At 34.4% G+C, this 13,378-nt stretch overlaps 1 protein-coding gene across 1 annotated transcript in view; it reads right to left on the bottom strand.

Moving 5' to 3' along the window:
* Window positions 1-13,378, bottom strand: part of VPS50 (VPS50 subunit of EARP/GARPII complex) — a 135,833-nt gene that overhangs the window by 108,693 nt on the left and 13,762 nt on the right. The window contains exons 3-8 of the mRNA XM_046670423.1: window positions 5,859-5,981; window positions 4,662-4,733; window positions 2,509-2,562; window positions 1,636-1,706; window positions 801-918; window positions 684-719 (exon numbers count right to left, since the gene is read on the bottom strand). Coding sequence (XP_046526379.1) covers window positions 684-719; window positions 801-918; window positions 1,636-1,706; window positions 2,509-2,562; window positions 4,662-4,733; window positions 5,859-5,981 — 474 coding nt within the window. The remainder of the gene's footprint in view (window positions 1-683; window positions 720-800; window positions 919-1,635; window positions 1,707-2,508; window positions 2,563-4,661; window positions 4,734-5,858; window positions 5,982-13,378) is intronic.

Raw genomic sequence — 13,378 nt, 5'->3', positions numbered from 1 at the left:
CTTGCAATATTTTTATCACCTAAATAGTAATTTAATGCCAAATGAATTTTTCATATGGATTTCTCAAACCCTGGTTTAGTAGTAACAGTTTGGAAATAATACAGTGATTATACAGAAAACCGTAAAAAAATTTTCCTTAACCTCATATCCAAATTCAACAAATGCAATTCAAACCACTGGGGATGCTGAGATGCTGACAAAGTACCTACCCAAAGGAGCTCGAGTACTATGGGGAAACACACATATTACAAACACACATTTTGGTGAACCATAAAACAGAAATAGAGAATGCTGAGAAAGCATCAAAGAGAAAGTAGATGGCTCACTCAGAAGACCAATTAATATATGAGATACCAAACATATGACCTATTCCTGAAATCACTACTATATGTTAGATGAAAAGTTAATTTTATCGCTATTTGAGGGCAAATACAATCAAAAGATAATGAAAGTTAACATTCTCACACTGCTATAAACTAAACATTTCCCTAAATAAATTTTTTTCTAAATGGAGTATATGATATCAATAGAAAAATGCTCTAGAGCAAGTACCTTTACATGTCTAAAAATGCTCTTTACACCATATACCAATTTGAGGAAAACGCACGTCTGAATTATTTTCACTATTATCTTTCTATTTAATATCATTAGGATTACGAAATTTCCAAGCCCTGTTAACTTACCTCCAACATTTCACTTAAGCGCACATCTGTTCTTTGCTGAAAAAACAAAAATCAAAGGTAAAATCTGTTTCAAACATGAAATTAAGTGTTAATTTTTAAAAAGTAGCCTGTATATACCAATGTTTTTATAGTTCTCAGAGATTTCAGAAGTCCAATCAGCAACTGCCGTTTCCTCTGATTTGCAAGAAGGCCTAAACTAGCTTGAGTAAAACCTTCCTTCGCAATATTCAAGTGTCTGCAAGAGTGAACAATAAATAATTAAATTTTTCTAGTATAATAAGAATACTATTTACACAGAACCATTAGGCAACTAATCAGGCAGTATCCTGGATTACTCTTATAATTGAGAATTGTGACTACTATTTGACAAATATTTGAAAAACTATTTATTAAACGGCTCAATCTAAACCAGCATTACTCAAAGCCTGGTGGGTAGACTAGTGCCAATCCTCAAAGTGTTACTGGGCCACCACAAGAAAAGTACAGAAATTGAAAATACCCATTTAAAAACCCTTACAGCAAAAGCTGACAGAATAATTTTATGCTTGATGAATCTAATAATAAAAAACTGGGACTGTACTTTGTATGTATTTGGTCAGGGGTTTTTTGTATTTCATTTTCCTAGTAATTTTTTTTATTGCATTTTACAAAAATAATAGTCTGTAACAAGTTGGAAGTTAAAAAAGAAAAAAAAACTGGTCCTTCACCATAGATAGTTTGAGAAGCACTGATCTAAGCAATATAAAAACAGTAACATTTCTCAGCCATAACTAGATTTACAGACATTTCCCACACAACTTCTTAGTGTACTTTTTAGGTCATAATATATGTTCAGTTAATGAATGGTACTCTAGAAACCACGGTCACAATAAAAAAATCAATTATCGATGATAGTTTCACAGTTTTTCTTGAAACGTTTTCCAGCTTAAAGACAAAATATCAAATGCAATACCTCCTCCCATTTGTGCAGATAACAGCAGCTAACTGAAGACCTGTCTGCAATGAGGTCACTCTTTCAAGTTCCTATGGAAAGATGAGGCGCAGGTTACTGCTTGAGGCATTTTCATTTTTCTTTCTTATTCATATGGTACTCTAAACAAAATCTTTAGTGGGTTTCAAAGAAAAGCCTGCTTGGAAAACAAAGTAGCAACAAAAATACTGGAACCTGAAAGTTGTTGGTATATTTTTCACAAAATTATTTTAAATAACTACTTCCAACTGATTTTCACAATGACATGTGACAAAATATTTAGTCAGTATTGCTTGTAAGGAAATCTAGACCCAACCTGTTTTAGACGGGTATAAACAAATACTAATAATACATCCATTTAAACGTTTCTACCCAACAAGGGAATCAAGGATATGATAAATATGATTTGTCTGCTAAGATGCTCTGACAATGAATGTCTTCATCTGAACAGTTAGATACTTCAACAGATTTTGAAGTCTCTGATTTTCTCATGAAAAGGTAGATTCGGCTACACAGTCCCAATTTTATCACAATTTAAATGCAGATTGTTACATCACCATTGAGCAATCATTATTGATGATCTATGAGTTACCAATTACATAGAAGCAATTTTCATTGGCCCTGCTGAAGTTTGGAAAACCAGATTACTTCAGAATCAGATACCAAAACTCTTTCACTTCTTCAGTTTGGTAAATTCCCCTAAATCAGAGAGAAACACACACACCACCCCTCCCGCCCCAAACAGAGTCAATATGTTGCTAGAGAACTATAGATAAAAGAATAAATTAAAATATTTCAAGTTTCATTCAAACATTTTTAATATTTTACTATTAAAAATAACAAATATTATCCTACCTTTACATAAGCAGGCTGTTTTTCAAGGATTAAATCTGCTACTTTTTTAGAGACCTATAAGAACATGCAATCAAACAAAGGAAATAAAAGAAAAAGCCTCATGCTTCCTACTACATTTTACATATAAAATTTTTGCAAAAATATTCCACAGGACTTCCCAATAACTTCCACAGCAGATACCGGCATGCTATGGCCACACACATTTCTCTGGCTATGAAATTAGTAAAAGAGATAGAGCACATAGCACAGCAGTCGGTCCGTAACAGAAACTCAAAAAATGGTCATTATTACCATTAACAACATGAGTATCATTATCTGACTTAACCAACATGCACAAAAGTGTAACCATTTTTAAGAGTACAGGATTTGCTTTAAAAAGATGTACTTGTGAAGATAAAGAAATGTTTAATCAAGTGAATTTATGGAAACAATATCTGGGAAACAGAGAAAGTCCTTGTACCCTTTAGATCCTTTGTTGCACATAAGAAGACAAATAGTAATTTGGTCCTCTACTTCTGAAAAATTGAAAAGGCATGTTTTTTGGAGTGCTATGAAGATATCTAAGGTTTTCTTGGTCAATACCACGAATAATGTTAAAGTATGCAAGTTAGAATTACAGTGATTTTGAACATGAGGCTCCCATTTTGCAAGTTCAGGGGCCCCTGCCAGACTACACTACATAGGTACCACATCCAGCACGAAGCCTGGCACACTGTCAGCACAAGAAACCCAGTTAGCTCCCCTTCCCCAGGCCGACTAAGAACAAAACATTACATGCACCTTCAGCTGTTGCAATAATCCTTTCACGTTTTCTTAATCCACTTTGAATTGTACAGATATGTATAGGTTTGCTCACTTATGAATTTGTATAGATGTACACAGACAGAAACCGACTTAATTTTACTAAATTGAGTTATTTCAAAAAAACAGACGATGTAATTATTGTTAGTCTGCACTGTGCCAGGCAGTGTACTAAGCGCTTTTCCTACATTATCTTAATTAGTACTCAGAACAGTCTATTAAAATGAGTTACATGCTTCCTCATTTTCCAGATAAGTAATCTTAAACAGAGTAGTAAATCATCCATGACCCCATAGTTAGTTTGTTGCAAGGCCAGGATTCAAGACCAGGTTTACCAAATTCCAAAGGTCAATATGCTACACGGCCCTTCTGATGGGACTCACTCCAAAAGAATACTACCACATAAAGTACACAGATGGAGGAGTACATATTTAAGCATGCTGAAACCAAGAGGAGGCAAAAGATGCCACCCTTCACTGAAATCTCTCCAAAAGCACAACATATTTCTACTACCCAACCCTCTAGGGCTCAAGTCCCTTCCCCACACCACTGCTGCTACTCCCTGGGAGATTCCAGCACACACTGAGACCTCTGGTTGTAGCACAAAAGAAAGAGAAGTATATCTTCCTTTAGTTGTCAGATGTACTATTAAAAATCATATCTTAAATTCAAATAGATATTTATTTTTATTGCTTTAGTATTAAAAGAAATTAACAAGACAACATACTACCATTATTTAATCCTCTACAGTATAGTCTGAGTTTCATACAAAGAGTTCAGCCTAATGTGAGAAAAATACAGATCCACAGAATTTTGCAGCATTAGAGAAAATGTAGGCTTAACCCATCACTTCACAAATAAAAGAGATTTAGCAAAGCTGACTTGTCCCAATGTCACACAATTAAAAATTGTGTGCGTAAATGTCACACAATTCAGACTTTCTGAATCTTAGCCCTGTATTCTCTTTGGACCTATTTCAACTAGAAGAGGGGGCCTTTTTTTGTGAGATAAGAAAACTCCATGACAAAACCATGGGTAGGGAAGTCATGCATGCATGACAAGGAGCTCATGGTACTTAGTAACCTGAAAAAAAGTTCAAAATTCTTTGATCACGTTTAGGATGCCAGAGACAGAACTCCAGTTCTAGAAGCAAATCTATCAAGGTGATGTGAGGGAAACTGAATAGACATTAAATTTTAATATAAATGTATCATTTGAGTCAAAGTCATGTTAAATAATAAGATTTGTTTAATATGCTAATATATTAATTAAACCATAAAAATCTGTAAACATTACACCTCTCAGCTGTGTTTCATTTACAGTTTTGTCAGAAAAATATATTTCCTACTTACTGCAGCTTGTTGTTGTTTCAATTTGTCTCTGTACTCTTCTAATTCTTGCAGATTGAGAACTGGAGGGAGCTTCTAAAAAGAATCCATAAATAAAGAGTAAAAAGTAAATTGTTTAATTTGGTTTCACTTACCTGCATACCTCTGCAATCTGTGCATAAAAAAGTATCACATCTCATTCCTGTCCATTCCTCTTGTCCTCCCCACTTCCCCTACTAGACCCCAGACACAAAAGCCTACACATCTTTGCTACCCAAACCCTCTCGTGCTCAAGTCCCATCTCTCACCCAGCCCTACTATCTCCACTGCCACTGCCTCCAACCTCTAGGAAACTCCATGGCCCCTGGGCTGGGAGACACTGCTTCCATGACCTGTAACAGGAGAATGTGAGAAATTCCCTAACCCTAACCTTCCACTCTACCAGCCACAGGTACATCCCCACTAGTCTATGACAGAACCCAAAACGCATTTCCCCTCTGAAATACTATGAATGGTAACTAAGCACTACAGTGTGATAGCGGCAGCTGTTGGAGTACATTCTAGATTATACACTGGCTTTTCGGAAGATACTATGGGAAAGGAACAAAAATGCATACCATTGTATAGATGGGAAACTCCAAGTTAGATTCCAAGTCTCAGTAAATTAATTGATGAAACTTTGGAATGAGCTGGGGACTGACTGACTTTGTATGTACTGGATATAAAATATGTATTCATACAGCATTTGGTTTCATCTAAAACCAAATTTTACTATCCTTGCTTATTTTGAAGTTCCTATAAATCTAAAATGCCAATGTTGTAAACATTTGCATTACGGCATAGGGGTATTTATCATGACCAAACAAGTATGTAAATATACATTCATGATTAAAAGTCTCAGAGCTTTTCTAAACATATATTAGCCAAGAGAAAATAAGATATAAGCAGCATATTAACATATTGTATGCTAACAGTTAAAAACCAAAAATATAGACGTGTTTCCTGGACCAATATTCTACAGCTGCGCTTAATTTTAGGTTTTTAAAAATAATTTCATCTTTGAACAATGCTGACAGTTCACTTAATCACAATATGGTCATCAAAGACCAGTCTTGGTATCAAAATAATGTAACACCTCTAAAAAGCCTTCAAGTCTCACTTACAAATTCAATCACTGAACAAAATAGGCTTTAGATAGGTTTTAATGAAATTTTCTTTTACCTCCAGCTCATATTTAACAATATCAAACGAGTCTGTAGAAAAATATACTTGTTCAATACTATTAATTAGTTCTTGTTCAGCTTGAGGGTCAGTAGGCTGTTCTCGAAGTTCTCGGAATTCCTCCTTTAAGAAAAAAAAATCACAATTATAGTACTTGTAGCTGTTATAATTCTATCTGCACAAAAATAAATAACCACAGTCACAAACCTACTGGGAATCATTCTGACCAAGGAGACAAACTGATAGAAAACAGGAAAGTTCATGTAAAATTAGGAAATAGCCAAATAATAAAACCAATCATCTATTAGAGGAAAAAAACTAACCAGTATGAAGATTCAGATTTTATTTTCAATTCCTTATGTGCCAACTAACAGTTGGAGAACTTAGACGTTTAACAAAAGGAAAAAACAAAAGTGACTACCTAATATATCTATCATATATATATACCTTACATATGTACACATTTTCATCATTTAACAACACTCTAAAACCCCTCACCACACATAACCAAGGAACAACATCTCAATGACTTTCGAGTCACAATAAGCACTGGAACCCTCAGTCAGCAGCAGACATCCTTCCTTCTGCTGAAAATCTCACTGCTTGGCTAAGAAACACTGCCTCCAGAAAAGGTTCACAAGGTTAACTGTAATTCTACGAGGCTTCCTTCAAAGTGTACTGATACTGCAATTAATGACCTGATTATGAACCTAAAGCTCTGTATTTCATAAAATACTTTCTTTTCTAATGATACAGAATGGGGCCTCTATGGATTTATACAACTAAAAACAGCTTGACAGACAAATCCATACTCCTAATATCAGCATCCTTATCCTACGCAATTTCACTGCATAATTGGATACACCTTCAGTTAACTAGAAATTTCAGTAATTCGGACACCCACTCTCTGCCACACTAATTAATCAAGACATTATTATAGACATACAACAATTTAGTCATACGATTTTTTTATTCAATCTCAAATACATTTAAGTATGCAAAAAGAAACTAGTATTTAAAACCATTTTACAGTCATTAAAATAATACTTAAAAATTCTTAATGAATCATCACTAATTAAATACACAAAAATTATATGGCCAATTAGAGGACATTACTTTCCAAATAGAGATACTCTAGATATTTTATTGCAGAGCATACTTTTCATTTATTAAAAAAATAGCTAGCTTATATATCTTTTAGACTTTATTAACTATAAAATTATCATCTCTTAGTAGATTGAAGCTAAAAGAAAATATTAGAGCAATAAATCTGAAACTCAAGAGAATAGTTAACTATTTAAATATAAGATTCCAATAAATGTAAAAGAGAAGGTAAAGTCATAGAAAAATCAAACCTGCATAATTAAAAGTGCTTGAAAAAGAAAATGCCTTTTCTGTACCAAAACTTAATTTACAAAATACACTAACAAAAAGAGGTCAAAGATACAGCCATCTCCAACTTAGTATGCAATTAGATACTCTGAATACAGTAGGAAATCAGCATCCTAACAATGGGAGCTGTATTCCTGTGGGGGTTTATCCACAACCCACTTATCTGTGCAGCACCCTGGACGACAGTGCTGAGGAACAGACTTGGGTTAACCCCACACCACTTGAGGAAGGGTTCTCAACTAGCCTGTCCACAGGCAACCTCCTTGCATCCCATGGAAAGGGGAATTGACAGTGAGACATAAAATGGAAAAAAGAGATCAGAAATTCCTGGCAATCTTCCTCCCTAAAAGTTCACAGTCATTTGAAATAGCAGTTTAAGATACTGCAAACTGAGGGAGTAAATAAGGCCCAAGTGAGGATATGGCAATGTTGCCTCCCTAGGAATTCCTAGCACCACTAGCAAATGCATGTAGTTGGTACTATTCAAAACAAAAAAAAATTAAAGATGATAAAAATTGCTAAGATTGAAAAGCATCAAGTATGGAGCCAAGACAAAAATTCAAAGAGACTGCAATGAACGAGCACCTTCATTTTAAATGCGTAAATGCCAATGGCATGTAACTCCATGCTGAAGTTCTCCATGTACTATCTAACTGATTGGCCTAAAGGTAAAGACACTTAGGTTTTAGTTGCAACTCTGCCATTAACCTTGGGCAACTTACTTAGTTTCTCTGTGCCCAGTTTTTTTTTCACCTATAAGGGACACACACAAAATGACATTGAAACAAATATCCAAAGTTATTAAGAATGTCAAAAGGGAAAACATGATTTCATTTATAAATATCTCACAAGTGCACATTTCACAAATGTGATGAATCTATAAAAATAGTACAATCTATATATATATGTAAAAGGTCAAACGCCATTCCTTCCTAGAGAACTAAGCAATTATACCACAGAGAGCAGACAAACTCATATAATTTCAAAGAACTAACATGTAACACGACAGTCTAGCCTGGCATAAGGAAAGGACAAGAAAAAGAAACAGAGCACACAAAGTAGAATTCGATCCAAAATAAATATCCAGCACTATATCCCTAGAAAACACCCTCTTTCTTCAGATAACTTACTGGCTCCCATGTGAAAACATACATCTGAACTCATACAGACACTCTCTTCGGCCTAGAATAGTGATCAGCGTATTCCTTTTAATCCCACTGTACTTCTTGGCTCTAAGACTGCTTCTACCTAATCATTCTCTAAATGGTTCATGGCTGTCAGTGCTGCCTGCTCAATCAGATCACACACTTTTTGAGAACTGAGATATCTCCTTATTCTCCATCATTATGCTCTGTAGTGCCAAAGTACATTGGAGATAATAATCACTGATCAAACTAAAATTTACACAGCGAATTGTATTTTAAAAAGGAACATAAGAATAAAAAAAAAGGAAAAGACAATATGTTCTTGCTTTGATAGTCAAAATTTCCACAAACTTTTTTTTTTTTTTAAGATTGGCACCTGCACTAACATCTGTTGCCAATCTTTGTCTTCTTCTTCTTCTTTTTCCCCAAAGCCCCCCTGGTACATAGTTGTATATTCTAGTTGTGAGTGCCTTTGGTTGTGCTCTATAGGACGCCATCTCAGCATGACCTAATAAGCAGTGCCATGTCCACACCCAGGATCCAAACAAGCGAAACCCTGGGCCGCCGAAGCGGAGTGCGCGAACTTCACCACTCGGCCACAGGGCCAGCCCCTCCACAAACTCTTAATAAAAGCCTTCTTTCTTCTAACTAGACATAACAATAAATGTTAGATGATTTTAGGGATATTTTATGCATGTAACTTGGAAAAATACACAGAAATAGCTAGATCGCATTTTCTTAACACAATTATGTGATAGTTTTGCCATTCTATAAACTGGTTTCCTAGGATTAGAGATATACAAAAATACATAATTCTTCACCTAAAACAGAACCAATATATACGTATGAGGCAAAATTTTACATAAACAAAATGAACAAAAGATTTCCTATGAAAAACTTAAAAGGTAAAATCAGGGAACACAATAACAAATGAAAGTCTTCATACCATGTTAAAATATGTGATTTTTTTTTTTAAAGTGACAATAATATTAGATAAACTAAGTTTGGGAATAAAATGTTTCAGTCTTACAGACTGCTATTATATCATTAATACAATTTTTAAAGGATTTTTTATAGTAAATTTTAGGTCTCACAGTAATAATAAATATATATTATCATTAACAGTAGTATAAATGCTCTGTAAAACCTGAAAATCCAAAAATAATTTGTCAACAACTACAGACCATCAAATGTGCTACAACTTTTCAGTTGATGATAATCAACTACACCTAATTACACCTAAAATAAAGAAAAAGCACATCAACATCATCCCAGAATTAAAGCTGGCGAAAAACGACAATTCAAGTAATAAATTTAATTGTAAAGGGGATAAAAACAAAAGTACAAACGGCAGAAAAGAACAAATCAACTCTCTCTCCTACACTCTTATCAGGAAATAACCCGCCTACTTTCAAAGCTCTATTACTTGACCTTTCCTGGTCAAGTCATATATTTCAACTTAACAATTTTTTTTTAATTTCTCCCTATGTATAAATTCTCCATAGTAGGTCATATGGAAACAAAGATAACTAAAATGCAGCTCTCCCTTCAAATAGTTGCTAAAATAAGAGGAGAGGTCAGAGGAATAAACAATGCGGCAATGTGAGGCAGAACATAAGGGAGATAAAGACAAAAGGAACGGCGTCAAAAGATAGTGAGTTCACATCCAATGGAAGAGGTGGCATATAGAGAATATGAGAATAGGGAAAATTTCAAATTTGAGAAATTGGAGGAATAAAGTTACAAATCTAAAGCAAAGCATAAGTAAAAACAGTGTAGAGGGAAGGCATACAGCAGATCAAACAATAGAGGGTAGCTTCCAAAAGGGTAGAAAAATGTCATGGGGGAGAGTCTGCATGTACATCAAGAGGCAATAAAATGAAACAATTGAGTTTTTTTTTAAATCCAATATATTTTAAATATACTAGAATCATATTTTTCCTTTACTAAAAATAAAATATCTTAACACATATCACTGTGCTAGATGCTGTATGAAAAAAGGAAGCATAAATATTCAGTATTTTCTTAACATAATAAACCAAGCAGGACAATTTTAAGGAAGTGGTAGACGACAAAGAAGTTATTCAATATTTTAGAGGCTGCCTTTTCCAGCAGTCACAATATACTATAAGATTGCATATAATACTACCTAGCCTATTTTTCTATTTTGATCATCTCTGAGATAAAGCTACATGAACACACATATGCAAATACACATCATATATGCAACTTTATGAAAAATGAAAAAGAATCATAATAGAAATTTAAGTCAACATCTTTGATTTTAGCCAAGCTACTTTTCCTCTCAACATAACAACCAAAGGTTTTATGAGAACTGGGATTCAAGTCTATAAAACAAGTGGAACCCTCAAGTGCAAAGTGTTATAAAACATTTCCAGTACATTTATGGTTTCTAAGGAACTAGGCTATAACTTTGCAAAGCAATTTCCCACTTAAGAGTTCATCTCTAAAGGGAATGTATCCAAGTTTAGGAGAGAAAAAAAGAGACTAGAGATTTTGCATTTAACTACTATTTTCAAATTACACAAAATACCACACTAATCAAAAATACCAAACTAAGTTCAGCACTTTCAATTCTATTCACTTTTATAAATGTAAAAAGCTAGTTATGACAACTTAGCAGTTCTCCTTACCATTATTAAACTCAATATTCTCCTTAATTTTGAAAAGGAATTTAACCTAATGTTTAAACCCACAGAATAGCCTGGAAACTTATAATTTCCAGTAATAGGTTTTTCTTCAAACAAAAAAAAAGAAGGCAAAATCTTCATTTCATAGGTCAGGTTTCAAAACTACACAGAAAATTTATAGAATAAAAACAAAATGCAAACCAACTTCCTTTACTGTACTGAGCTTATTAGACCACGCTTCACATCAAATGAATGACAGAATGCACGGCGTTTGGGAGGGAGTGGGGGAGAAAAGGAAGAAATTTTACTCTCGTAAAGCATGAATTTGGGTTTAGCAAGATAAATCTTATCAAAGGCTTTTTTTTTAACTGTTTGCATTTCTTCATCAGTCAACATAAAAAAGTTATTCTGTTATAATAAATTCTAAAAACAGAAATCATAATCTTACTAAAATTAACACATTAGAGCTCTAATTGAGAGCAAAAAATGTTTAGCTACCAAAATCTATACAGAGTTCAAAGGAAGAACAAAAACATGAAGTTTTCAATATCCAATCAGTCTTATAAAAATCACAAATCACTGAACAAAAATAGGTTTAGTTTCCAAATGAAACAGGACTCAAGATCACAGATATCCTAAAATCATACATATACCATATAAGTTTGTAATGAATTGCCAGATGTCTGATTACGTGAGGAAATGACACATTTTATTAAAATCCCACTTCAACAATAATAATCCATCAAAGCAGCCAGTTCATCAGTTTGTGCTTGTGTGATTTAAATAAAACATAGCCTTTAAAGCTAATTTTTCTTCAGGCTTTCAGTGCCATCTAGTGGAATACCGGTAAGGTTATAATTTAAAAAGGGGTTTCCGCTAGATGATTTAGATTTTTATAAAAGATTATTAAAATGGCATTATTTTAATCCAGCTTTATAAGAGACTTAAGAGATAAAAATAATGTTATTTAACCACTTTCTGCACAATAACAGCATTCTAAATATGCACATATTTGTTTTTAAAGAAATAGATCATGATTAAAACCTGATTTTATTCACAGAAATGTAGCAAGTTACTAACTTGTATTAAAAACACAAAATTAGACCACAAAACTTTTACATTTGACACTCTGCCAAACATTTTTATTTACTGCTCTTATTCAATAGTGAGGAAGATTTGCCCTGAGCTAACATCCACCGCCAATCTTCCTTTTTTTTTTGGGCTTGGGGAAGATTGTCCCTGAGCTAACATCTGTGCCAATCTTCCTCTGTTTCCTATGTGGGTCACCACCTCAGCATGGCTGACAAGTGGTATAGGTCCATGCCCAGGACCCGAACCTGTGAACTCTGGCCGGTGAAGAAGTGCGTGCCAAACTTAACTATTATGCCACAGGGCCAGGCCCCAGTAGTTATATTTTTAACAAATATTTTCCTAAATTTATTTCTATGAAAAGGGAAACATTAAATATAATAAGAGACATCAAATATTAAAAAAAATAAAAAGCTATCTTTAAATATCTCTCAACTTCAGAGAACAACATCAAGCTGTTTGCCGCATGCTTGTCCATCAGGAGGCTAATGCTGGAAAAAAGACATCACAAATTGAAGGACAGAGAGAAAAATCCAGTGTATATGTCTTAATTTTGCTTTTCTTTTAGTTTTCAAACGCCTCATCAGACCCTCTCTCTAAAAGAAGAAATACTATCTATTCTAAGAGACATCACAGTACCTTCAGCCCCAGTGTCTAAAAATCTCCATCTTTCCAATCTCTTTGCCTTCCACATCCAATAAAATCCTCAATCCTGGGGCCAGCCTGGTAGCATAGCAGTTAACTTTGTATGCTCCGCTTCAGTGGCCCAGGGTTCGCTGGTTTTGATCCCGGACGTGGAACTATGCACCGCTTATCAAGCCATGCTGTAGCAGGCATCCCACATATAAAGTAGAGGAAGAGGGGCACAGATGTTAGCTCAAGGCCAATCTTCCTCAGCAAAAAGTGGAGGATTGGTGGCAGATATTGGTGGCAGATATTAGCTCAGGGCTAATCTTCCTCAAAAATAAAGAGAGAAAAATCCTCAGTCCTAAATTCTGCTTTTAAACTGCCTCTCAAATTTAACCTTCCTCCATTTTCCAAACTTCAAGTTCTTATCTTCTTCTTAGTCAGTATCCTACTCTCCAGGATTTCCATTCAAAAATCTACCTGTACACTGGTTATCCTTCTAAAACAAATTAATCACCAACTCTAGAAGACCCTGCACTCACTTCTACTTAATCCTAATACTCTCTCAGCTGTGTTACCACTGTGCATACCTTACTGTAGACCTCTACTGCACTTC

This window comes from Equus quagga, chromosome 8 (assembly GCF_021613505.1).
Source record: "Equus quagga isolate Etosha38 chromosome 8, UCLA_HA_Equagga_1.0, whole genome shotgun sequence".
Lineage (NCBI taxonomy): Eukaryota > Metazoa > Chordata > Mammalia > Perissodactyla > Equidae > Equus > Equus quagga.
The sequence above is the reverse complement of the archived record's forward strand: the minus strand, read 5'-3'. Positions and strand labels throughout refer to the sequence as shown.